Source organism: Pongo pygmaeus, chromosome 22 (genome assembly GCF_028885625.2).
Source record: "Pongo pygmaeus isolate AG05252 chromosome 22, NHGRI_mPonPyg2-v2.0_pri, whole genome shotgun sequence".
NCBI classification, from domain to species: Eukaryota; Metazoa; Chordata; class Mammalia; order Primates; family Hominidae; genus Pongo; species Pongo pygmaeus.
The window spans coordinates 55,679,856-55,706,711 of NC_072395.2; the positions used below are offsets into that span (position 1 = coordinate 55,679,856).

The following is a 26,856-nucleotide window of genomic DNA, read 5'->3' on the forward strand; positions in this document are numbered from 1 at the left end:
GATGAGCCAGAGTTGATTTCCTTTGGCTTCACATAACTAAACTTTCCCAGAGGATTATCAGGTTACAGTGACACACACACACAGGCTGTCAGATAATGGACAAAGTCCCAGCAGCGTTTACAACCAGCTGGTGGCTCCCAAATTCAAATTCCCCCAGCGGCATCCATTTGGTTATTCATACCCACACCCTCCCTTAGAAGTTCACCGCTCCGCCAGGCGCAGTGGCTCACGCCTGTAATCCTAGCACTTTGGGAGTCCGAGGCGGGCGGATCACCTGAGGTTGGGAGTTCGAGACCAGCCTGACCAACATGGAGAAACCCCGTCTCTACTAAAAATACAAAAATTAGCCAGGCATGGTCACGCATGCCTGTAATCCCAGCTACTCGGGAGGCTGAGGCAGGAGAATCGCTTGAACCCGGGAGGCGGAGGTTGCAGTGAGCCAAGATCTTGCCATTGCACTCCAGCCTGGGTGACAAGAGCAAAAGTCCAACTCAAAAAATAAATAAATAAATAAATAAATAAGTTCACCCCACCATGGGCAAGAAGCCACACAGCAAGAAAAATAAAATAGGTATCTCTGGGGTTTTCTGAAGGGAAAGTAAGTGCAGCTCTGTCCTGTCTTTGCAGCTCTAAATAGGAACATGGTGGAGTAGGGCAGGTCGGGCTTGACGATGTCATGACTTGGCCTCTCTCAGTGTCATGCAGCCCCTGCAGGTTATAAGAAGGATTAAGCTGCCCGGGCACAGTGGCTCATGCCTGTAATCCCAGCACTTTGGGAGCCCGAGGCAGGCGGATCACCTGAGGTTGGGAGTTCGAGACCAGCCTGGCCAACATGGAGAAACCCCATGTCTACTAAAAATACAAAATTAACCCGGCGTGGTGGTGCATGCCTGTTATCCTAGCCGCTCGGGAGGCTGAGGCAGGAGAATTGCTTGAACCCGGGAGGTGGAGGTTGCAGTGAGCTGAGATTTCGCCATTGCATTCCAGCCTGGGCAACAAGAGCAAAACTCCATCTCAAAAAAAAAAAAGAAGGCTAAAGCTAACATGCATGAACCACCTAGAACAGCACCCAGATCATAGTAACAGCTCCTTACAGATGTTACGATACTTTGATCTATAAAACAGTAAAGGGAAATGCATGCCAGCTGCCCCAGACGCTGCCAGCTTCACAGGCATTTTTCTGCAAACTAATCCTAAGGAAGAGAGGAGGGCACAGGGAGAAATTGTACCCAGTCAAATGTAAACGATGCAAAACATGAAATTCCCCTCTCTGAAAACGAAAGGGAAAAAACTCGATTCAATGCCTGCCCCTGAGGTGAACCAGAAATGACAAGGCAGACACTCTCCAAAACTTCACGTTTGGCCACCAGGGTCTTCGGTCGATTTTGTTTTCTTCGTCATATCTGAGTGGCTGAAACGCCAGTGATCTGGGATAGTCCTTTGGCTGCTGATAGACTTATGCAATCCCTTGGCAGGCAGGACAGGCCAGAGGAAGGGCTCCTGTGCCTTTAAGGTCACTGTTAATCATATAACTTTATTGTGTTCCTGGGCTATAAAGGAAATGTCGTCCTTGATCTGAATGTCTGTTTTATGATGTCCATAAACGGTGAATTGCCAGTGACTGTACCCTGAGTGAGAACATCCTCAGCCAATTGAGTAGTTCAAGGGCAGCTGCAGGGGTCAGGAGAGAGCAAAAGTGGGACAGAAGATGAGTTTGCTTCCCAGGAAGAGGGATAGTGCCACCCCACCCCTCGCTGACAGGGAAGCCTGCCAGCCCTTCCTCCGAAGAGCCTTGGCTCTCAGGGGTCGGAGGTTGGACAACAGCAGAAATAAAGGCACTCTGCCCCCACCCCCCACAATCTTCAGGACATCTACAGTGCTTATCTCTTTGGGGGCAAGTAATGTGAATTGTTTTCCCTAATGCAAAAATAAAAAATAAGACACCCCTTTTACCCTTTTCTGAAAGGATAGCAGAGTTATTTTTCTTTTCTTTTTTTTTTTTTTTGAGACGGAATCTTGCTCTGTCACCAGGCTGGAGTGCAGTGGCGCAATCTCAGCTCACTGCAACCTCCGATTCCCTGGTTCAAGCGATTCTCCTGCCTCAGCCTCCCGAGTAGCTGGGATTACAGGCACACACCACCATGCCCAGCTAATTTTTTTGTATTTTTAGTAGAGACAGAGTTTCACCATGTTGGCCAGGATGGTCTTGAACTTCTGACCTCATGATCCGCCCGCCTCAGACTCCAGAAGTGCTGGGATTACAGGCGTGAGCCACCGCGCCCGCCCAGCAGAGGTATTTTTTCTAATACTTGGGAAGTGTCTGCTAAGTATATATTCACTGGAAGGTGCTCAGCACCTCGCCCTGTTGCTCCGGGTCGGGACTAACAAGGTGAAACATGGCTCATTGCATCATATTAATAGCATGCAAATCTAAGCCCAGTGATGCCATGCAATGGCTACAATCAAGGGCAATAAAATGGATCGTGCATGAGCTCCCAGGTCACACGCACACGCCCTTGTGATATATTATTCCCTCTACTTTTGCAGGTCGGTGTTTGGGATGCTAGTGCCCAAGCTGATGTTCCTAGGTTGCCTCCCTCAATGCATGGGTCTGGGGGCCAGCGTGTTCTATTGCTAGGGCCATATGTGCATTCGTTTGCCTAGGGGAGAAAAGTACACATTCCCATCAGCTCAGGTGCATGGAGGACGGAAGAACTGCTGTTGCTGCTAGTATTCTCTTCAGCACAAGATAAAAAGGAGATAGGCAAATCAGCTGGCTGGCCAATCAAATTAGCTTATTGTGTTACACTAATTTTTAGAATCAGAATTATAGGTCAGGCTGTGCTAGCAATCAGTGAAATCAAATTTCATGTCATTCTGTGCTGGGTAGACTCAGGATTTGCCTGAAACAAGTAAACAATTCCTGGAAGAAGTGGGCGAGGCAGAGGCTTGAACTGTCCACTCAGACCAAGGAGGAGTCAGGCAATGGCTTCTGGGCATCGCGTGGGGCGGGGGCAGCCCCTGCCCTGGACACCCGTGAACACGGAGGCAGCCATGTGAACACTATGAGGCAGGGTGTCCATCCTGCCACCCACACAGGTGCGTCCTGCCCAGGAATGAGGCTGGCAACCCATAGGCCCCTCCTCGGTCCCTCTAGAGGTTTGCTTCATTCCAGTACCCTTCGTTCTGTCAAGTGGGCAGGGCCTGGGCCCCTCTGTTGCAAACCCATGGCCCAAAGCTGACCTGATCCGGCAGCATCTAAAAACAGGACCCGGAGACTCTGCCGGACTCCAGGATTGCCCTGGAACAAACCTAAAGTCTACTATGACATGCAAACAATTCTGCCAGCCCCGCCCAGCATTCCCTGCATGTGCTCATCAAGTGAGGAGGCCAGCAGGACGCAGCACCCAGGTGAGCTCACTTCATTGAGTCCAGGTGTGTGCAGGCCAGAAGCAGCTGGTAGTTGAGGCTGAAGAGGAGCCTACCTAAACCTGTCATTACGACTGATTGATCCTTGGTGTAGTCAAATCTTCTGCCTTTATTAAAGTCATTGGTATCTAGAGGTAAATCCCCATCAACTTGGAGCAGCACCATGAAATCCACTCTAGCATGCAGACTTGGGGCACTTTTAGATATTCTATTGGTTGTTCTCGGGGGACAGTTTCCTTTGGAGAACGTGTGAGTTGTCTGTGAATATCAGCTTGCTCTCCCTCGGTTTCCATCACGTGGATCAGCGAGAGTTAATGCTGACTCCCCCTCCCTCGGAGGCTTATTTGCAATCTCCCCATTTGCTCAAAAACTTCCAGGTCCAGAGGGACCCTAAAGACCCTGTCATGTCCCCCTGTGAATTACCAGCATCCCAGGCCACTGCTGGGTTTTCTTAAAACTATTAAGACACTATCAACATGAAATGACTTGAATATGCTTTAATTTTTAAAATTCATTATACGTCCTGCAGCATTTAGGAAAAAGAGGGAGGTGTCATACATAATATCAAATTTGGCTGACACAAGGTGATTTTGCCACAAAGGTTGGGAAGGATGAACATTTGCAACTGAAAACTGTTTGTTGCCCCCAGAATCCAGCGGTTTCAGACTCTGAGGATTCCGGAGGTGCTAGAGGGGGTAAGGGCCACATTTAGGTGGTGCAGGTGGGATTCACCCCTTCACAGCCTGGAGGTGGGGCCCGGAGCGCACCCTGTCACCCCAAGGATGATGACACCCCAGGGAAGGTGGTGGCAGCAGGAAAGGGAGGTCAGAGGAAACCTGGGGCCCTCAGTGGGCCTCCGTGATGCGGAAACACTAATAATGCCAACAGCAATAGCAGAGGCAGGCAGGGCTTACGTGGCCAGGGCTGGGCTGGTGCTGTCCTGAGCACTTGACACGCATGAAATCACAGTTGTTTTAAGTTCTGAACTCCTCTGGGAGGAAACTGTGGCCACAGCAGGAATTCCAATGATTCTAGGGTCAGGAGAGGAGGCACCCACTTCCTGATCAGGGCTCTGTTTGTGGATGCGTGGGTGTGGTTGGCCTTTGTGCACACTGGCGGTTTTACTTCTTTCCCCCAGCAAAAGAATGCAGATTTTGCATTATCTAAAGAGGCGGTTCCGTGAGCCCACTGTGCTGAGTCACATATATTCCATCGGTGTAAGTACCACCACCTGGGCAGTGCCCCCGGGGTGTTCTCACTGGGAGTGCAGCTTTGCATCTGTACCCTTCCTGGGAATAGCTGACATGCTGGCCTGGGTGGCACACTGGCCGAGGTGTGGCTATGACAGACCAGGATACCAGCATCTGCCCCAGCACTGAACTGAGCACAGAGAAGGTATGGACAGAGTGGCATGAAACATGACGGCTGCTTGTGCTGGAAATTAGATGTAGCCACACAAATCCTGTCGTGCTCAAAGGGTTCCATCTCCAAAGTCCAAAGGAAAACTCTTCCTTAACTTTTATTCCATTCTGTCCATACATTTCTTATTTTGAAGCAAGGATAGATTCACACACTGCTGTAATGATGCATACAGAGAAAGCCCATTCATGGCCCGGTTTCTCCCAGTGGTGACATCTTGCAAAACTCTAGCACAATGTCACAGCCTGGCATTGACCATGACACGGTCAAGATCCGGAACATGGCGTCCCCCACAAGGATCCCACCTGCTGGTCTTTAATAGCCACACTGCTTCCCTTCCATTCCCCACTGGATCCCTGTCCCCTGGCAACCAAGAGGTCGCTCTTTTTTTTTTTTTTTTTTTTTTGTGAGACAGAGTTTCACTCTTGTTGCCCAGGCTGGAGTGCAATGGCACAATCTCAGCTCACCCCACAACCTCCGCCTCCAGGGTTAAAGCGGTACTCCTGCCTCAGTCTCCCGAGTAGGTGTGATTACAGGCATGCACCATCATGCCTGGCTAATTTTGTATTTTTAGTAGAGACGGGGTTTCTCCATGTTGGTCAGGCTGGTCTCGAACTCCTGACCTCAGGTGATCCACCCACCTCAGCCTCCCATAGTGCTGGGATTACAGGCATGAGCCACCATGCCCAGCCTCTGGTCTCTATTTGTATGATGTTGTCATTTCTGTAACATTCTACACATGTAATCATGCAGTAGGTGACTTTGGGATTGGCGCCTTCCACCCAGCACAACCCCCTGGCATCCATCAGGGTTGTCGCCTGTATCCGTGGTTCATTCCCTTCTTTCTGAGTCATACTCTGCGGTATGGATGGACCACGGTTTGTTCAACCATTCTCCCTTGAAAAGCATCTGCATCATTTGCATTTGTGGCCACTACAAATACATCCGCCGGGAACATGTGGACAGGCCTTTGTGTGAACATCAGTTCTCCGTGTACATAATCTCTCTGCCCTGATGCTTGCATCTTTAGTTGGTTTTTTCTGTTTTTTGAAGAACCTACCAGACTGTTTTCAGAATGACTGTACCATTTTTCATTCCCACAAGCCACGAGTGAGTGAGCCGTGTTTCCACATCCTTTCCAGCACTGGGGTTTGGCACTATTTTGTATCCTAGCCATTTTGATAGGTGTGCAGTGGTGTCTCACTGCGGTTGTAACTGGCATTTCCTAATGGCCGAGTGGTGCTCAGCGTCTTTTCATGGGCTTCTTTCCATCTGTGACTTTCTCCAGTACCCATCTGCTCATCTCTTGCCTGCTTTCGAGTTGGCTGGTTTTGTTTTCTACCATTGAGTTTTGACCATTCTTTATATATGCTATGTGCAAGTCTTTGTCAGATACGTGTCTTGCAAATATTTTCTCCCAGACCGTAGCTTGTCTTGTCATCCTCTTACCAGGATCTTTCTCTGAGCAAAAAATTTAATTTTGATGAAGTCCAGTCTATCAATTTATCTTTTTCTGGTTTGTATTTTTGCTGTCAAGTCTAAGAACTCCCCACCTTACCAAAGACCCTGAAGATTTCTCCTATTTTCTCTCTGTGTTTTATAGTTTTATGTTTTACATCTGTGGTCCACTTTGCATTGATTTTTATATAAACTGAATTCTAGGTCAAGGCTCTTTTTCTTTTTGTAGGCCTGAGGATATCTAATTTTTCCAACACTATTTACTGAAACACTATTTCCAACACTATTACTGAATGCCACCACGCCTGGCTTTTTTTTTTTTTTTTTTTTTTTTTTTGGAGAGATGGAGATCTCTCTTTGTTCCCCAGGGTGGTCTCAAACTCCTGGGCTCAAGCATTCCTCCAACCTCGACCTCCCAAAGTGCTGGGATTACAGGCATACGCCACTATGTGTGGCTGGTATTTTATTTACAATTTCAGTGTCTACATGGTCATTGCTAAGCTTTCTTTTCTCTGTTGAATTGCTTTTACATCTGGGTCAAAAATCAGTTGGGCATATTTGTATGGACATGGTCATAGGCCCTCTGTTTCTTTCCATTGCTCTACCTGTCTGTCTTTCTGCCAGTACCTCACAGTCTTGATTACCGAAATTATGTCATAAGTCTCAAAATAAGATAGGCTGATTCCTCTCATTTTATCTGTTGTTTTTCAAAATTGTTTTTATTCTTGTGAGTCCTTTCCCTTTCTATCTAAATGTTAGAATAATCTCTATTTCTACCAAAAAAAAAAAAAAAAAAAAAAAAAAAAAAAAGTCTTGCTAGCCTTTCAATGGGAATTTTGTAAAACTTGTTTACCTATGTGGGGAGAATTTACTATGTTGAGTCTTCCAACCCATTAACATGGTCAGTCTTGCCATTTGTTTATATCTTCTTTGATTTCTTTCATGAATGTTTTGTAGTTTTCAACATACAACTTCTGCATATGTTTTGTCAGTTTGACACCTAGGGGCATTTTTGAGTGACTGTAAATGGTACTGGTGTGTGTGTGTTTGTTTTTGAGACAGGGTCTTTGTCCCTGAGGCTGGAGTGCAGTGGCATGATCGTGGCTCACTGCAGCCTCAACCTCCCGAGCTCAAGCAATCCTCCCACCGCAGCCTCCTGAGTAGCTGGAACCACAGGCACATGCCACCACCACACCTGGGTATTTTTTTTTTTTTTTTTTTTTTTGTAGAGATGGAGATCTCTCTTTGTTCCCCAGGCTGGTCTCAAACTCCTGGGCTCAAGCAATCCTCCAACCTCGACCTCCCAAAGTGCTGGGATTACAGGCATGCGCCACTATGCGTGACTGGTATTTTATTTATAATTTCAGTGTCTACATGGTCATTGCTAGTATATACAATTGTAGTAAATACAATTGAATTTTTTATGCTTTCCACCCTGCAAACTTGCTAAACTCTCTTCTTAGTTCTAGGAGGGTTGTGTTTTGTTGTTGTTGTTGTTTGTAGATTCGTTTCTATGTAGACAACATGTCATTGGCAAACAAGGACAGTTTTCTTTCTTCCTTTCTAATCTGTTTGCCTTTTATTTCCTTCTCTTGCCTATTGCACTGACTAGGACTCCCAGCACTATGTTAATTAGCAGTAGTGAGAGCAGACAGCTTTGTCTTGTGACAGTCTTAGACACCAAGCACTGAGTTTTTCACCATTAAGTACAGTTGGCTCTTCTGTATCTGTGTGTTCCATATCCATATATCCAACCAACCACTGATCAGAAATATTTTAAAAACAAGAAGAACAATACAAATTAGTAAACAGTACAGTATAGCAACTCTTTACATAACATTTACATTGTATTAGGTATTCTAAGTAATCTAGAGATGATGTAGCGTGTACGGGAGGATGTGCATAGGTTATATGCAAATACTACACCATTTTATATAAGGAATTTGAGCATCCTTGGATTTTGGCATCCTTGTGGGGGGTCCTGGAACCAATCCCCCAGAGACACCAAGAAACAACTGTATAATGTTGGCTGTAAGGTTATGGTTGATGCTTTTAATCAACTTGAAGAAGTTCTCCTCCATTTCTAATTTTATGAGAGTTTTCTCATGAACATGTGTTGAATTTTGTCAGATTTTTTTATGAATTAGTTAATATGATCATGTAATTTTTCTTCTTTAGCCTGTTGATTGGAGATTACATTGATTGGTTTCCAAATATTGAGCCAACCTTATATCCCTGGAATAAACCCTACTAAATCTTGATACGCAATTATTTTTGTATATTACTGAATTCTACTTGCTATTTCATTAGTGATTTTTGTATCTATATTCATGAGGGATGTTGGCATGTAGTTTTATTTTTACTGTTGTTCCTTGTCTGCATTTGGTATCAGGATAATACCAACTTCATAAAATGAACGGGGCCCAGGTGCAGTGGCTCACGCCTGTAATCCCAGCACTTTGGGAGGCCAAGGCAGGCAGATCACTTGAGGCCAGGAGTTCAAGACCAGCCTGGCTAACATGGTAAAACCCCGGCTCTACTAAAAATACAAAAAATTAGCCAGGCTTAGTAGCGGGCACCTATAATCCCAGCTACTCAGGAGGCTGAGGCAGGAGAATCACTTGACCCCAAGAGGCGGAGGCTGCAGTGAGCTGGGATCATACCACTGCACTCCAGCTTGGGGGACAGAGTGAGACTCAGTCTCAAAAAAAAAAAAAAAAAAAGAATGGTAGTGTTCCCTCCTCTTCTGTTTTCTTGAAGATATTGTTAGAATCATGTTGACTTTTTAAACATTTGGTAGAATTCTCTATAAATGTTTAGAACCATCTTGGCCTGGACATTTCATTTTGGGGAGTTTTTAAATTACAAATTGACTTTTGCTATAGGTTGCTTAAATTACCTGTTTGATATTGAATGAGTTGTAGTACCTCATGCTTCTCTAGGAGTTGGTCCATTTTATTGAAGATGTCAGAGTTATGTGTGTAGAGGCATTTGTAGTGTTCCCTTATTATCCTTTTGATGTCTACAGGGTCTGTAGTGATGTTCCCTCTTTCATTCCTGATATTGACAATCTGTGTCTTCCCTCTCATTGTTTGTCAGTCTTGCTAGAAGTTTGACAATTTATTATTTTCAAATACCTAGCTCTGTTTTGTTGATTTTCTGCATTGTTTTTCTGTTTTCTGTTACCGGGATTTCTATTCCCCTATCTTTGTGATTTCCCTCCTTCCTTCCTTTGCTATCATTGTGGGTTTACTTTGCTCTTCTTTTCCTGGGTTCTCATGGTGGGATCTTGGCTTATTGAGTTGAGATTTTTCCTCTCTTCTAATGGAAGCCCATAGTGCTATAAATTTCCCTCTCAGCGTTGCTTTAGTCGGGTCCCACAGCTAAATTTTGTGTTGTATTTTCATTTTTATTGAGTTCAATGTCTTTTTAATTTTCCCTTGAGACTTCCTCTTTGACCCTTAAGTTATTTAGAAGTATGTTGTTAAGTTTCCACGTGTTTGGAGATTTTTCTGCTATCTTTCTGTTATTGATTTCTACTTTGATCCTCGTGTGGTCAGAGGACATACTCTGTATAGCTTCAGTTCCTTTAGATTGGGTGAGACTTCCTTTATAGCCCAGGATATGGTCAATCTTGGTACATGCTCTGTAGGTGCCTGAAATGAATATAGCGCTCTGCTGCTGTTGGGTGAAGTGGTCTATAAATATTCATCATTTGATGGACTTCTAAATTTATCTCAAGACCCTGAGATCATTTACTCTCAAAGGTTATGTGATACACTACCTTTTCCAAAGAATTCCTAAGTGATCTAAACCCCTGCTGAGTTCACCAAGTGGCCTGTATAACCCTGTGATGATTCTTGTTGATGGGAGCCATCTTCCCCCACTAGTAGGTGTGGGCCTTTCTTAAGGTGAGGGCCTTGAGCTCGCACCAGTTCAACCTATGGCTGTATGAAAATTTTCTGGCTGACATTTTTATGCTTGTAGCTTCAAGAGATATAACAAAACATCATTTTTCTTCTTATCAAGTCATAGAATGCTAAAGGCAGCGGGAATCTAGGGTGATCTGGTCTACCCTCTCATTTGACAGCTGAAGCAATGAGGTGTTGCAAAGTTAAACTGATTAGTTTTTTTTAATTTTTTAAATGAAATTAATATATGTTAATTATAGAAAATGCGTAAGAAAAAAGGGAAAATGCATAAGATAGAGGGAAGCAAACATTTTTAAATAAAATTTACGTAAAACTTATAACCAAAGATGACTACTATTATTATTTTGGAGTATACCCTCCCAATATGTTTTCAAAAGCAGGATCACTCTCTATTATGCTTTAAAATCTTTTTTTTTGTACTTTAACAACAGACATGAGCATTTTTCAAAATATTATTTCTAATAACAAAATATCATTCCAGATATATGTCTGATGATACAGTTTTCTCATCATTTATTTAATGAATCTCCATTGGGTGGGCGTGCAGGTTGTTACAGTTTCCTCTGTGTTAAATAACACTGTGACGAATATCTTTTGTGTACATACATGATGATTTCCTAGAAATGGGACCCTGGGTCAGTGCTTGTGAACATTTTTAGCTTCTGAGCCCCATTGCCAAGTTGGATTCTTGAAATTTTTTGTTTGGGCAGCTTTGGTTTTGTTTTTTTGTTTTCTTTTGAGATGGAGTTTTGCTCTTGTTCCCCAGGCTGGAGTGCAATGGCACGATCTCAGCTCACCGCAACCTCTGCCTCCCGGGTTCAAGTGATTCTCCTGCCTCAGCCTCCCGAGTACCTGGGATTACAGGCATGCGCCGCTATGCCTGGCTAATTTTGTATTTTTTAGTAGAGACGGGGTTTCTCCATGTTGGTCAGGCTGGTCTCGAACTCCCGACCTCAGGTGATCCGCCTACCTTGGCCTCCCAAAGTGCTGGGATTACAGGCGTGAGCCACTGTACCCAGCGCAGCTTTGGTTTTATTTGTTTTGTTTATAGTGGAGGGTTGGACATCAAATCAACATAGAAGATGATGTGAACTTATGACTAAGCCTGGTGTGGGCTCTCGGTGTTCTGGGGCATGAGCTGGAGGATGGCTGGAGCCAGGTAGAGACCACTCCCTTCCTTAGAATGTCACCTTGCTGACAAGGACAGCGCTGTGAGCATCCACACCTTCCTATGAGGTATCTGGCATTGGGCCTGGTCAGGAAACAGGAAGACAGGCAGGTTCCATTGAGCCTGGGACCTGGACCTTGTAAAGCCAGCCACCCAGCCCAGTTTTACGGGCCAGGCAACAAAGGGAGCAACTCGCTGGACCCAGGCCTGCCTCCCCTCTGCAGACCCGCCGTGAGAACACCGTGTTCTGAATTGAGACGTGCCTTGAACTCACTTTGCCCCAGTAATTGCCCCCATAAAATAGACCTGGACACTAAGAGAAACTTCCCGTATTTGAAAACCCAGTCCTGCCTGCTTTTTATAGCTGGTGTCGAGGACAAGAGAACCACAAGCCGTGGCCAGTCTGCTGAGAGACCACTGAGGGACAGACGGGTTGTGGGCCTGGAGCAGCCCCGGAGGGAAGGAGCATTTGAAAGTGGACAGGTAGAGCCCAGGCCCAGAGAGCCCCAGGGCTGCTGCCAGGAAGGCCAGCGCATCCCTCCAGGTAACGGGCAGCTCCTCGGCCACAGCCTCTGCCCCCCAACACGTGGGATTCGGGCTGCAATGGCCTACGCGTCTTTTCCTCTTGTCCGTGTTCCATCTATCTTTCTTCTTTGGTTTGTAGAGAGAGAAGAATTAATCCAGAGCGTGCTGGCACAGGTTGCAGAGCAGTTCTCAAGGTACAGAGTCTTCTAAACTTACAACCAGCCAGAGATGGGCACATCTTTCTCTAAGAGCGAGGGCAGGCCCCAGGCTCTGAGGCTGGCCTTGGCCGGCAAGCGCGGCCGTCTCACCTGCCTGGAGGAGCTGCCCGCAAGGTGGAAGCCTTCTGTGGCTTCTGTAACTAAGCCAGCTTGGATGGGGCCCAGGAAACGCTCACCTTAGACCAAAGACTGTGTTGAGTGGGCGCATTAGAACATGAGCTCGTGAGGTCGAGAATGTTCTCCACCGGCTCTTCTAGGATGGGAGAACAAGCTATGAGAATTGGCTCCATTGGAAAATAAGCTTCCTCGCTGAGCTTCTGTGTAGTTAGGAGACTTCCTTTTCATCGGAGTCATCCCAGCAATCCTGACCTGGATACCGTATTTTCCTTTTCTCAAACTGACTTCTCTGTGGCATCTTACTGCCCAGGTTAATTAAAATGGTGAAAAGCACAGACGGGTGGGATTTTTTAAAAACCTTCGAATTGGCTGGGTGCGGTGGCTCACGCCTGTAATCCCAGCACTTTGGGAGGCGGAGGCGGGCGGATCACCTGAGGTCAGGAGTTCGAGACCAGCCTGACCAACATGGAGAAACCCCCGTCTCTAAGAAAAATACAAAATTAGCTGGGCGTGGTGACACATGCCTGTAATCCCAGCTACCCAGGAGGCTGAGGCAGGAGAATCACTTGAACCCGGGAGGTGGAGGTTGCTGTGAGCCAAGATCACGCCACTGCACTCCAGCCTGGGCAACAGTGACACTCTGTCTCAAAAAAAAAAAAAAAAAAAAAAAAACCTTCGAATTGTTTAACTGACTGGGTTGGAGCCCCAGAGAGCACAACAGGTCCTCCGAAGGTGTCTATGCCCATCGGGGGAAGGTGCGGGGACTGGACCATCTCAACCGCATAAGCAGAGAGAGGGCCATGTGTCCGCCCCAGAGAGCTTGGGTCCACTGCTCAGGCCTGAGGAAGTAAATATGCCCACCAGCTCAGAAAATACACCTCATGATAATTTGGTGATTCTTTCCTCCCCATGGGACATGATGATTTCTGAAAAGCAAGTCCTAGCATGTTGGCACCCAGCCCCTCACCAGCCCACCTAGAGGCCTTGCCCATGGCCACAGCAGGGACTCAGTAGGTGTTTGCTTAACCAGTTTTGGCTCTGAGAATTTTAAGGGTCATATTTACTCTCGCTTTTCTTTTTCATTCCTAGAGCATTCAAAATCAATGAACTGAAAGCCGAAGTTGCAAATCACTTGGCTGTACTAGAGAAACGTGTGGAATGTGAGTGACGTTTCTGTTTCCTTTTTGCTTCTCTGTCCTTTAACCTCTATTCAAATTAACCACTTGGAACGGGGAGGAGTTCAGTGCCGAAGGTAAATACGAATGTCTTTTCTTTGTGAAATACTTGAAAATTACCTTTGATGTTAACAAAGGCTAGCACAGTGACTAACTAAGCATTTTATTTCTATTTTAAAAGAAGCACAGCTCATGGTATAAAGCATTCTTTCAGCCCCAAAGAGTAAAAATGAACACATGAAGCCCTCCACACTTAGCCCCTCTGAGAACCTCTGCTGAGTATCTTGTCTGTGTCTTTGTTTGTGTAAATGAAGACATTCTCTGCACACTGGTCGGCACCCTGTGGGTCATAATTTTTTGGAATATGTCTACTAAGTTGGTATCTCTTGGTTTCTGATACAGTCTGGATGTACGTCCCCTCCACATCTCACGTTGAAATGTCATTCGCAATGTTGGAGGTGGGGCTGGTGGGAGGTGTTTGGGTCACCAGGCAGATGCCTCCTAAATGGCTTGGTGCTGTCCTTGAGATAGTGAGTTCTCGCAAGATCTGGTTGTTTAAAAGCACATGGCACCTCTCTACCCTCCTGCTTCTCGTCGCCTTCCACCATGATTGGAGGCTTCTCGAGGCCTCCCCAAGAGCCAAGCAGATGCCAGCACCAGGCTTCCTGTAAAGCCCACAGAACTGGGAGCCAATCAAACCTCTTTTCCTTATAAATTGCCCAGCCTCAGGTATCTCTTTATAGCAACAGAAGAACAGCCTACTACAGCCTCCAATCACCACCAAAGGAAAAGCAGAAAAAGGACTAGTGAGCCAAGGAGTGTCATCGATTCAAGTCCTGATTCAATGATCAAAAAGCTCAAATTCTGGGAAGAAAACAACTTCAAGTCACGCACCCTTTTTGTCCTCATCCATAATATCAAGATCAATGCTTGAATTCCACAGGCCTCACAATTCTGTGTTCAACTCACAGCCTGACAAGTGAACTCTTTGTCAATGACAAGGCAAAGGTTAATGATTAACAGGCACCGTATTTACCAACTTAGGAACTAAATAAACAGAATCCAGACAGGAGACCATTAAGAGTTGCAGCATCACCAAAAATATCTGGCTGATTGACTGAATGTCGTCGCTTTTCTTTTTTTTTTTTTTTTCTTTTTTTTTTTTTGAGAGTCTTGCTCTGTTGTCCAGGCTGGAGTGCAATAGCACAATCTTGGCTCAATGCAACCTCTGCCTCCTGGGTTCAAGTGATTCTCCTGAAACATGATTTACATAGTCAGATTTATACTTTTCAAAGTGTATTGACATTTCTAAAAATGTATGTGGTCACTGGATCTTCAAGACAGTTTCATGTTCCCCGTTGTCAACGCGGAAGCCACACAGAGGTTAGGTAACCTCAAGTTCACTCAGCAAATTAGAAAAATAAATAAAGCTGGGACTGGCACCCAGGGTCCTGGCTGGGCTGCTGTCACTGCCTGCTACCTGCCCTTCTGGGACGAGTCACCTCCCTGCACACCTGGCTGAAGAGGACCAGGCACTCCATGAGGATTCCTTGATAATGCAGGTTAGAAAGCTAAAGCTGCTAGCAACAGAAACTGATCATGGCTGCTTTCAACAGAAAAGGAGTTTTTCCCTAAAGGATTTTAGGAAGCTTCCCCAGATCCCCAGGAAGGCTTGGGAACAGGGCTCAGAAGTTGTGCAGCAGCAATAATTCCCCAAATCCCGTGCAGAGCTGATGCTGTGCGGATGCCTATGCTGCCATCTCTGAGCCCCAGATGCAGCACCAGCTCCCCTGTACTCCTCACTCTGGACCTAGGCCCCCCAGAGGCTCCACAACCACTTATGCAGATATCAGGCTGCTTCTCCATGTCACTGGCTACAGGTTCAAAATCTAGACAGAGCCAGACCATGCACCCAAGGTCTAGCTGCAAGGCAGGCCCCACAAAGGGAGGCTGTGAGTGTCCTGAGGCTGCCGCACAAAGCACCACAGACTGGGAGGCTTAAGCAACCAAAACTGACTCTCTCGCAGCTCTGCAGGCCAGAAGTCAGAAATCAAGGCATGAGCATGACTGGCTATTTCTGGAGGCTCTGAGGGGCCCTGGTTCCATGCCTGTCTCTTAGACCCTTATGGTTCCCAGCAATCCTTAGCGTTCCTGAGCTTGGAAGGCTGCATCGCTCTAATCTCCATCTGTGTCTTCACGTGATGACATTCTCCCAGGATGTCTCCATGTCACCAGTCTCTCTCGGCTAGGTCTTATAAAGATGCCTCTCTTTGAATTTAGGGCCCAACCTAAATCCAGGATGGGCCCATCTCCAGATCCCTAATGAATTATATCTGCCAAGGACCTTTTTCTATATAAGGTCCCATTCACAAGTTCCAGGGAGTAGGTTGTGAACAGATCTTTCTGGAGGATACAATTCAACCCACCGCAGTGAGTGTTTGCATTTCCATATTCTGCACCGGGAGGCTGGCTCAGCTCTCCACCAAGCCCCATGTCACAGGGAATTCTCCAAACTTGGGTAGGGGTTTGAGCCAAAGCATGCAGAAAAGGCTTGCTGCAGAGTCACCACCCCCCTTTACAGACACAAAAAGCCACGCAGTCACTACGGGGCGAGTGTGCAGATGCCCACAGGCAGCAGGTGCCTCCCACCTCTCCTCCTCTCTCCAGCACCTGGGCTTTTCCTCAGCCTCCCCCATCTCCTACGCCCCACCTGGAAGCCAGCACCAGCTCCCCCCATGTTCTTCCCAGAAAGTGCAAACAGGCAAGTTGAAGAGGCCATGGCGTAACTCTCAAAACTCTTACAGAGAATTATGTCGCCCACAACAAGATGAATAGTAACCCTGTGTGTCTTTGAATAACTGACCCTGGAAAATAACCATCAAGCCAGAAGAAAAGTGTTCCTATTTTACCTCCAAGTGGCAGGTGAGTCGAAGACCACTGAAAGAAATGGCCCATAGGACCTTCCCCTCTAGCCTGTTCTAGCTGCGGAATTCTCCAAAATTTCTCACTTCTCAGAGGGAAGCATCTTCCCATAAGGCCCTCAGTAAATGCACATAGATGGCCTGGAAGAGGACACCACTCTTGACCCACCAAGCTCAGGCTCACTGCACAGACTAGAATTCCTGGCGCTTCTACCGGTAAAACCAGTTGTTACTAGTTGTACTAATTTCTAGCACCAGAGACCTAGGACTGCAGAAATGGGATTGAGGGAGCTCACCTCTCTAAGGAGCAGAGAAGGAGGAACAGTCTAGGAGTTGTGGAGGGTAAGGGAGGGGCTTGGGCGAGGTCAGGGGGGCCTCTCCTCCGTCCTCCTGGCTGCCCTCCTCCCCTGGCATGCAACTCACACCCCCACTCCAGGAGGCAGCCATGTCCAGACAGGCTGTCCTCCTCCTGAACTCCACCTGGCTTTGGGTTCATCCTCCCGGGGCACTTCTGGCTGATGGCTTCCCACTCTCCAGTGGATGTGCTTTAGCGGGAGATGGCCAGGATGCTGCACCTGTGCTGAGCCCCAGGGATTCTGAGTTCCAGAGACACTACAAGGGCAGCAGAGCCTTAACCCAAAGATGCAAGAGCCCAGACATTTCAGGAAGCTTGGAGGGCAGAAAGGGAAAGTCCTTTTGAGGAGAGGGCCTGCAGCTGAACCTCTCATGCAGGCCACTGGGTAGGTGCACACCCAGCTTCTCAGAAGGTGAGTCCCAACCCTGCACGGCTGCCAGAAGCTAGCCAGATGGGGAAGTTGGCCAGGAGCCTGGTCCGACACCCCGATGCACAGGGCTAGGCCAGAGGCAGATGCTCCCATCTACATATGCACACACACATGTAAACACAAACAGAGAAAGGTGCACATGCACTCACATATACACATGTGAAATCACACAGGCATGTCAGGATGTCACATATACATGCACACATCTAAGCACCCAGGCACGTGCAGATACATTCATATATATGATCACATACACACACATGCGCACACACAGCTGCTTCTGCTATACATGAGCTGCTGTGAGCTGTTTTTTTTGTTTTGTTTTTGTTGTTTTTGTTGTTTGAGATGGAGTTTTGCTCTTTGGCCCAGGCTAGAGAGAAGTGGCGCGATCTTGGCTCATTGCAACCTCTGTCCCCCGAAGACAGGACACTTCTGTCTCAGCCTCCCAAGTAGCTGGGATTATAGGTGCCCGCCACCATGTCCGGCTAATTTTTGTATTTTTAGTAGAGATGGGATTTCGCTATGTTGGCCAGGCTGGTCTCGAACTCCTGACCTCAGGTGATCAACCCGCCTCGGCCTCCCAAAGTGCTAGGATTACAGGCGTGAGCCATTGTGCCTGGCCGAGCTGTTTTCTGCTTCTTGAGTTAAAGGATTCATCCACTAGAATTGGCCACCTTTAAGCCACATTATATTGTTGTGGACTTGTCTTAAATGGAATTTCCTGCTTCTTCTTAAATGTATAATTCCTCTGAATTGAATATAAATTTCTTCATTTCTCTTCATTGACTTTCAAAGCTCTTCTTCCTTTTGATATATAAAGTTTAGCCTTGTTCGAGAGATCTGGGATTTCCCTTATGTTACAGATTATTTTGTAAACAGAACACCCAGGCCCCTCCCCTCATGTCCTGGCTGGAGGTGAAACATTAAAAAGAGATTTTAAAGCAGGGCCCTTTACTCCCTTCCTTCCTGGTTTGTGGCCGGGGCACAGGGCAGCTCTGCTCCATCCACCCATTGTCCCCGTGCTCTGGGCTTGGACCAAAACCTAAACACAGCTTGGGCCGTGGCAGGAGCTGACCGCCTGGGGCAAAGTTTAACACAGGCCATACAAACAGCCCAGAGCCTGGATGCTAGAACCAAGCCTTGCTTTTCTCCGTCACTCAGGAAGTGTGCTCTACGCCGGCTCTTTAGTGAGGCTCTTGGAGGAAGTGTTGAAACACAGCTCTATTCATACATGTCTTTAAACAACTTTCACTAGCTCTGTAGCCAAAGGACTGGGCCTGCCAGGTTCCCGGCCTCTTGCTGGAGCACGGTGAGGTTGGGGAAGGAGCACAGCACAGAGCCTCCTGAGCCTCGGCTCGGCTCTCCCCCACCCCCGGCTCAGCTCTCCCCAACCTCCAGCTCGGCTCTCTCTGACCCCCAGCTCAGCTCTTCCCCACCCGCCAGGCTGATTTCCCCAAAGCCAGCGTCTGTCAGAAAATCACCCTTAAAGTTTTTTCTGCAGGTGGCCTGTGACTTGCAGAAGCTCACAAAAATCTCTTTCAAAGCCCTTTTTTTGGTTGTTTTGTTTTGTTTTGAGACAGAGTCTCACTTTAATGCCCCAGCTGGAGTGCAGTGGTGTGATCTCGGCTCACTGCAACCTCCACCTCACGGGTTCAAGTGATTCTCCTGCCTCAGCCCCCAGAGTAGCTGGGATTACAGGCAGCCTGTGACCACGCCCCGCTAATTTTTGTATTTTTAGTAGAGATGGGGTTTCATTATGTTGGTTGGACAAGCTGGTCTCAAACTCCTGACCTCAGGTGATCCACCTGCCTTGGCCTCCCAAAGTGCTGGGATTATAGGCATGAGCCACTGTGCCCGGCCTATAGTCCTTTTAAAAGGACAGCCGGGGTTTCCAGATAATACTAGCCCCACACACAGGCATGTCCTAGGGTCCACACCTGGTCAGCGGGAATAACAGGCAGCCGTGGGCTGGACTCCCAGCCCCCTAGCAGGGTCCAGTGGGCCAGGGAGCCTCTGCTTTGGTTTGCGGTGCATGGTCTGTGCCCACCTGTGTTCAGCGTTTGAAGGCAGAGGACTGGGCCATGATGGGCAGAGCCGACGTCCAGGCTCCACAGTAGGGCCATCCTGCTGCTGTCTGCAGACTTCTCAGCTCGAGGCCCCACGCCCCACAGGACTGGCCCGCTCCTCCCTCTGGATTGAGGTGGAGCAGGCTGGCAGTGGGTCGAAGAGGGGAGCTGTGGAATCTTCCCCAAAGCAGCCGGGTGTCCTGGAAAGGCCAGGGAGTGAGGAGGCAGGACCCCCGGGGACACAGGCACACACATCCACCACATGCTCACCTCTGCCTCCTCCTGCAGACCTCCCCGCCAGCCCCGTCATTTCATGGCATCTTGTTTTCTCTTCATTGAGGAATGCACTTTTGCAATCTTGTTCCTCACTATCCATCTACTTGGCCAACAGCCTCTTCATAAACTTTAATTGCCACAAATTCTGCATCTCTGGGATTCATACTAGTGATGCTGTGCTGTGTCACCCAAGAAGCTTAATTTTAACATCACCCCAATAGGTAGCCAGGGAAGCAGATCTTGGTGGACTCTGCACTGTCAATACAAACGCTATGCACCCATCAAAAACCACGAGCTGGCTTAAAACAGAGCCTTGTATGGACATGTGAAAAAAATTATAGGTTTGTTGCAAACTCATTTAGCAGCAAAAATGTGATCTGAACTGACATGAAGCCCTTGGTATTTATTTATCCTGCTCAGTATGATAAATAAGCATTTTCTTTGGGGCATAAAAAGAAAAACGTGAGCTGGGACACCAGCCACTAACATGGAAAAGGGCCGTGACCTCCTGATGAGTGAAAACAGCAAGTTAGAAAACAACAAATTTTATCTTTTAAAATTAATAATAGATGTATAGATACATAGACACACACAGGATGGATAGAAGATAGATACATACATACATAGTATGTACATAGATACATACATACATAGATACATACATAGATAGATACTATATAGATATGTAAATAGAAAGATAGGTAGAGGCTGGGTGCAGTGGCTCATGTCTGTAATCCCAGCACTTTGGGAGGTGAAGGCAGGAGGATTGCTTTAGCCCAGGAGTTCAAGACCATCCTGGGCAACATGGCAAAACCCCATCTCTACAAAAAATACAAAAATTAGCCAGGTGTGGCAGTGCACCCCTTTAGACCCTGTTACTCAGGAGGCTGAAGTGGCAGGATCACTTGAACCTAGGAGATGAAGGTTGCAGTGAGCTGTGATTGTTCCACTGCACTCCAGCCTGGGTGACAGAGCAAGACCCTGTCTCAAAAAAAAAAAAGAAAAGAAAGATAGGTAGATACATAGAATGGGTGGATAGAGAGATAGAATGGATAGAAAAATAGATAGGATGGATAAATAGAACATAGGTAGATACATAAATATGATGAATGCATAGATGGATGGATGGATGGATGGATGGATGGATGGATGGATAGATGAAAGGATGGATAGATAGTAGATAAAGGAATGGATGGATGGACAGATACATAGTGAGTAGGTAGGTAGGTAGGTGATAGATAGATAGATAGATAGATAGATAGATAGATGGATGATAGATAAACAGGATGAATATTTAGAAGGCCTGGGAGTGGGCAGAAAGCCTGGAAAGACACACATTAATACAAATAATATTAACTGAGTTGTTTTCTGGGCCCATGGGATCCTAGATAAATTTTTAAATATTCTTCTTTGAAGTGCTATTTCCTACACTTCCTACAATGATAATAGGATATTTTATATTCAGGAAAAATTACATTTAAGACATAGTCAATGGTCCATGGACCTTGGGCAGAGGGCACAGCTGCCCTGTTTGCAGTCTACACCGCATGCCCAACCCTTCCCCAGATCTACTCACTTTCAGAATGTGCTGCCTTCCACGTGTGAATCAGACTGAGCTCCTTCCTGCCACTGATGTTGAATTGTCCATTTGCTCACGCCAGTGTCCACGTGGCAAATCCACAGGGCATGAGTGGGATCCTGCAATCTAGACAAGGCCAAGGAGCACCCATGGAGGCCACGTTAGGCTTCCCAATCCACATGCAAACCCAAAATGTGTCCTTGGGTACCTTTTCTGAGAAGACGGCCTGTGGCATGCATCAGCTTCCTTGAGGGGCCCATGATGCTGGAGAAAACGGAGACCCGGCTCCAAAGGAGAATGTGGATTCTTAGTGGTTGGACAAAGACGTCCCGACCTCAGGTGCCCTGTGTTTCCCCAGCAGCAGCTCATCTGGACTCGGCCATCAGGACAGCGACCACACTAGCTCCAGCCACATGCGCTTCCGGACCCCACGTCCTCTAGCCATTGGGTAGAAGAGGGGTGGAGAAGGTTTCTGTGGCACAGAAGCACATCAGCAGGACCAGATCCAAATATCGCACTCTCCAGATTCTTCGTCCTCCTGGCAGAAAGTAGCAGTGTCCCGGGAAGCCATGCCCCTACTTGACCCCTCACCCTGGAAACGCCTCGAAACCCACCTGGGAAGCTGATTCCAGCCAGTCTGCCCTGGGCCACTGCACCGGGAGAATTTCTTTCCGGAGCTGCAGTACTTCCTTCGGGGTGGGAAGGAGTTGTTAGAAACTAGCCAAAGGCTCTGAGTTGCTTGGTTTTTCCTTTAGAAAACATTTGCTTTTTATTTTTAGCAGTTATTCAGAGCCAAACGTCATGAAAAGGGGAATAGAGTGGTATCGTGGGAGTATCCTTTTGCATAAAAACTAAGGTGTGATTACAAAGTAACAAAGCTAATCTTTTTTATTTCTTATGAACCAACTCTAATTGAAAAGCCGTGCAAAGCTGCTTGCTTCATGGCAGCGTTTCTGGGGTAAACGTGCAGTCAGCCAAGCGTGAATATCTTGAAGTTTAACACTCACTCGGAGGCATAAGCTCCAGTTTGCTTTTGGTTGAAAAATAGTATCCTAACTGTTGAGGCACACCTTTGCAGTGGGACTCTATAACCGCCCAAGGGGTTCACCCTGCCTGCTACCTAAACAGAGCTCATTCATGAAGACAGGGGAACTGCAATGGAGAAAGAGCCATTCACCCAGCGCCCGCTGTGCAGGAGACCAGAGTTTTATTATTCCTCAAATCAGTCTCCCCGAGCATTCGGGGCGCAGAGTTTTTAAGGATAACTTGGTGGGTGGGGGGAAGCCAGTGAGCCGGGAATGCTGAATGATTGGTCAGGGATGAAATCCTAGGGAGTTGAAGCTGTCTTCTTTTTTTTTTGAGACGGAGTCTTACTCTGTCCCCCAGGCCAGAGTGCAGTGGCATGATCTCGGCTCACTGCAACCTCGGCCTCCCGGGTTCAAGCTATTCTCCTGCCTCAGCCTCCCGAGTAGCTGGGATTACAGGCACTGGCGCACCATGCCCGGCTAATTTTTGTATTTTTGGTAGAGACGGGGTTTCACTATATTGGCCAGGCTTGTCTTGAACTCGTGACCTCGTGATCTGCCCACCTTAGCCTCCCAAAGTGCTGGGATTACAGGCGTGAGCCACCGCACCTGGCTGAAGCTGTCTTCTTGCACTGAGTCAGTTCCTGACTGGGGCCAGAAGACCAGACGAGCCAGTTTATCTATCTGGGTGGTGCCAGCTGACCCATCAACGCAGGGTCTGCAAAATATCTCAAGTGCTGATCTTAGGAGCAATTTAGGGAGGGTCAGAATCTTGTAGTCTCCAGCTGCATGGCTCTTAAACCGTAATTTCTAATCCTGTGGCTAATGTTAGTCTTGTCCCCAGGCAAGAAGGAGGTCTGCTTTGGGAAAGGGCTGTTACAGTCTTTGTCTAAATGGTAAACTACAAACAAAGTTTCTCTCAAAGTTAGTTCAGCCGAGGAATGAACAAGGACAGCTTAGAGGTTAGAAGCAAGATGGAGCCCGCTAAGTTAGATCTCTTTCACTGTCTCAGTCATAATTTGGCCAAGGCAGTTTCAACTCCAGGAATGTGATCAAGTCCAAGTTCTGCTGATCCTCAACTTTGCCTATTTATTTCTCTTCTGTTTTAAGTCAACACTTTCTCCTGGTGAAACTGCTCTGGAAGGACGTTACAATGAAAAGCTTTTCCCATAATGAGATCTTAATCCTTGCTGAAAACGCTTTGCCGTTCACTGCATTTTAATGCTCTGGCACCACATGTCCCCCCTTTTCTTTTTGGGATAAAAGACGCCTTTGTCCCATGTCCTCAGCTGGTGCTTAGGGGTATGGAGCAAAAAGTGGGTGCCAGAGTTGAGATTCAGGGAGTGGAGAGTGGGGAGGAGCTTCTGCCTTCTGGAAACTGCCCAGATGGATGCGGTAGTGCAGCGGTGGCCACGGCACATGCCTGCGAGGATAGAGTCAGTTGTGGCTGAGCTAAGTGGGGAAGTGCAGGCAAAACCTGAGTATCGGTAGCCGGGGCAGGTGTGGGGACCTCTGCACTGAGGCATTTTCCTCCCTGGGAGCCACAGGGAGCCCTTAGTTGCCAGCCTTGAGAGATCCTCCACATTCGTCCGTGGTAACCCCCTTGCTGTCTCTCTCTCTGTCACCAGTGGAAGGACTAAAAGTGGTGGAGATTGAGAAATGCAAGAGTGACATTAAGAAGATGAGGGAGGAGCTGGCGGCCAGAAGCAGCAGGTAGGGTCTGCGCTGGGGCCACGGGCGGCCGGGCCTGGGGAGGGCTCCCCATACCAGTTGGGCTGGGGCTGTGGGCTTTGTTTCTCTAAAAGAAAGGCTGGTGCAGTTCGGTACAGTTCAGGCTTGGGAGAGTGCAGTCTGGAGGCAGCCACCCTGCTTGCGACCTGCTTGTCAGTGATGTGACTTTCTTCTAACAAAAGAGCACGCATGGGCTGGGCGTGGTGGCTTATGCCTGTAATCCCAGCACTTTGGGAGGCCGAGGTGGGAGGATCACCTGAGGTCAGGAGTTCAATACTGGCTTGGCCAACATGGTGAAACCCCGTCTCTACTAAAAATACAAAAAGTAGCCAGGCATGGTGGCACATGCCTGTAACCCCAGCTACTTGGGAAGCTGAGGCAGGAGAATCGCTTGAACCCAGGAGGTGGAGGTTGCAGTGAGCCGAGATCACGCCACTGCACTCCAGCCTGGGCTCGACAGAGCAAGACTCTGTCTCACAAAAAAAAAAAAAAAAAAAAGAGCACATATGGGGGATAGGGGCTGGGGAGATGATTTCACAGAAGAAGAGTCCTCCTCCTGCAGATCCAAGCCTTAGGGGCAATGTATCCAGCTTGGAATAAGTTGATATCCACTTTTAAAGACAGAACAACAAGAGGAAAAAGGCATTAGGGGAGGAGCCTCTTGGTGCCCCCAGGGACCCTGTTCTCTGTGTGATATTCCCACTGGGTTGCATTCCAGTGAGGGCTCCAGCACTGGGGACACAGAAGTCATTCTCCTGGGAACAGGCATCCTTCACAGGCGCTGCGGGGGGCCCAGTGAGCTGTGACTCCTGGGGAAAATGCCCCAGTCTCCATGATGCCACCTCCAAAGTCAGTTTTGTGTACAGCAGGACTCTTTACTGGAGCCAGGGTCAGGACACGTGTGGATGAACCACGACCAAACTGGGGATGGAAATGCCCGTAGTAGCAAAGAGACGGCAGTGATGATGAGCAGAGCACATGCACTGAGGCACTTACTGTGTGCGGGTGCTGTGCTTAGTGAGGGGCACACAGGACCCGCTCACACCTCCGGGCTTTGCCTCCATGCCCGCTGGTGCCAGCCCAGAGACGACAGGCATATGATATGGCTCATGGTTCCCCAGAGTGCCACTGCCCAGCCTCAGTGGGATTTAATGGGGACTAATGAGCTGAGAAACAGCCCTGTGCAATTGCACTGAGTTGTCTCAGGGCCACCTGGCATGCTGACAATCATTCCCTGATTTTAAAATTGAGGGCAATCTGCTTAGTGAGGGAGCGTGGCAGGTGAAAGGGTCTCAGAGGCAGAAGGTGAAGGGAAAGCCGGCAGGCCTCATCTGGTCCCCTCAAAGCCCCCAGGGCCTGGCCTCGGAGTGGGCGCAGGGAGGAAGGCGGAGCGGAAGGAAGCAGGTCTTGTCTGAGCCACGTGAGAGCCTGTCCTACAGGGACCGTGCCACGTGTCTGTCCCATGCACTCATGGGCTCATTTGGAGTTAGGGATGTCTCAGCCCAATTGACTAGGGGAAGTCAGGCCATAGTTTGTAACCATGGAAAGTTGTGAGTGAACAATCCGTCTTCGTCATTCCTGTGCTGGAGGCTCTTTAAAGGACGAGAGACAGAGTCTCTCATTTGTGAGCCGAGGAAGAGCTCCCAAGTTGCACAGGGGCGGCCACACAGCTGGGACCCCAAGGCTGGGACCTGGCAAGGCTGGGACCCGGCTTGGCAGCCTCAGACACACAGCACCTTCACCTGTGGCACCGCCCTTGGCCGTGAGCTCTACATGGCTTGACTCAGCCCTCTGGCTGTCCCCTGTGCCCCAGGTGCCACGGCTGCTTTGGCAGGAGGGTGGTGTTCCAGGGTGGTGCTGCCTGGCAGGGTTCCCCTCTGCCCAGAGCCAGGCGGAGATGGGTTGCCTCAAGCTGGGGCTGCGGGTGTAGCAGGGCCAGCCTTTCCAGCCCCACCAGCAGCACGAGGGGAAGAGGATGAAAACTGAGTTCTAGTCTTCAGCCTGAAACCAGACTCCCTGAACAGCGGCCTCTGGGCTCCATATGGGTTGGGGAACTCCACTGCCCCAAGGGGTGTGTCTGGAGCCGGGCCATGCCTCCCGGAGCTGTCCTCAGCTCCTCACCCACAACTGTGTGTCCCTGAGCACTTTCTGGAGGTGTTTGTAGGATGCATCCTCTTATCCCTTAAACGACTGGATTTACTGCCCACCCACAGCAGCAGGAGTGAGTGGTGAGACAGCCTCCGGCCTCACAGGTCTTGCCGCTGATGTGCCTGATGGGCACTCGCTCTGTAGAAAGCAAGGCGAGTGCTCGGATCACACGTCGCTCCCGGCGTGGTTTCTGGTGTGCACTGGTCCTGCAGGTCAGGTTGCAGGGGGGATAATTATTTTTATCGAAGTTGTAGTCATTTCCTGGGGCTGCGTAACGAATTCTCACAAACTGGGCAGCTTAAAACAATAGAAATGTATTCCCACATAGTTCTGGAGGCCACAAGTCCAAAATCAAGGTGCCAGCAGGCCCTGCCACCTCTGAAGGCCCCAGGGGAGGGTCCCTCCTGGTCTCTCTTGGCCTCTGGTGGCTGCCGGCGGCCTTCTCTGCCTGCTTCTTCACCTGGTGCTCCCATCCGTTCTGTCCAAATTCCCCCTCTTTGTAAGGACACCCATCCTATTGGAGTAGGGGTCACCCTCCTCCAGGATGACATCACCTTAACTACATCTGCGACAGCCATGTCCCCAAATGAGGTCACCCTCACAGGCAGCAGGGTTAGGACTTCAACATACGACTTTTGTGGGGGGAGATGTACTTCAGCCCATAACACACCACGTGGGAGGATAACACCAATTTCAGAGCACGCAGAGGAAGCCGCCAGGAACTACAGTGAGACATCAGCCCCCAGGTGCCTGTCAGGCATGCCGGGCTGCGGGGGGCACCTGGGCCCATCTGAGTAACGGAGGCGCATCCGCACTTCCCCCAGGAGTACATTTTTAGAACCCACAGCGCCATAAACCAAAGACAAGGAGACTTCCTGGTGCCC

General features: G+C 48.4%; 1 protein-coding gene across 6 annotated transcripts in view; it reads left to right on the forward strand.

Annotated features, from left to right (window-relative positions):
- PDE9A (phosphodiesterase 9A) overlaps positions 1-26,856 on the forward strand; it is a 123,495-nt gene that overhangs the window by 68,473 nt on the left and 28,166 nt on the right. For 2 of the 6 annotated variants that reach the window (XM_054468898.2, XM_054468901.2), the window contains exons 5-8: positions 11,771-11,950; positions 12,071-12,125; positions 13,356-13,426; positions 23,722-23,806. In XM_054468898.2, the coding sequence (XP_054324873.1) occupies positions 11,771-11,950; positions 12,071-12,125; positions 13,356-13,426; positions 23,722-23,806 (391 nt within the window). Of the gene's footprint in view, positions 1-3,371; positions 3,412-3,523; positions 3,564-11,770; positions 11,951-12,070; positions 12,126-13,355; positions 13,427-23,721; positions 23,807-26,856 lie in introns of those variants that run through there. The other 4 variants (XM_054468903.2, XM_054468904.2, XM_054468902.2 and 1 more) reach the window with 4 other exon arrangements.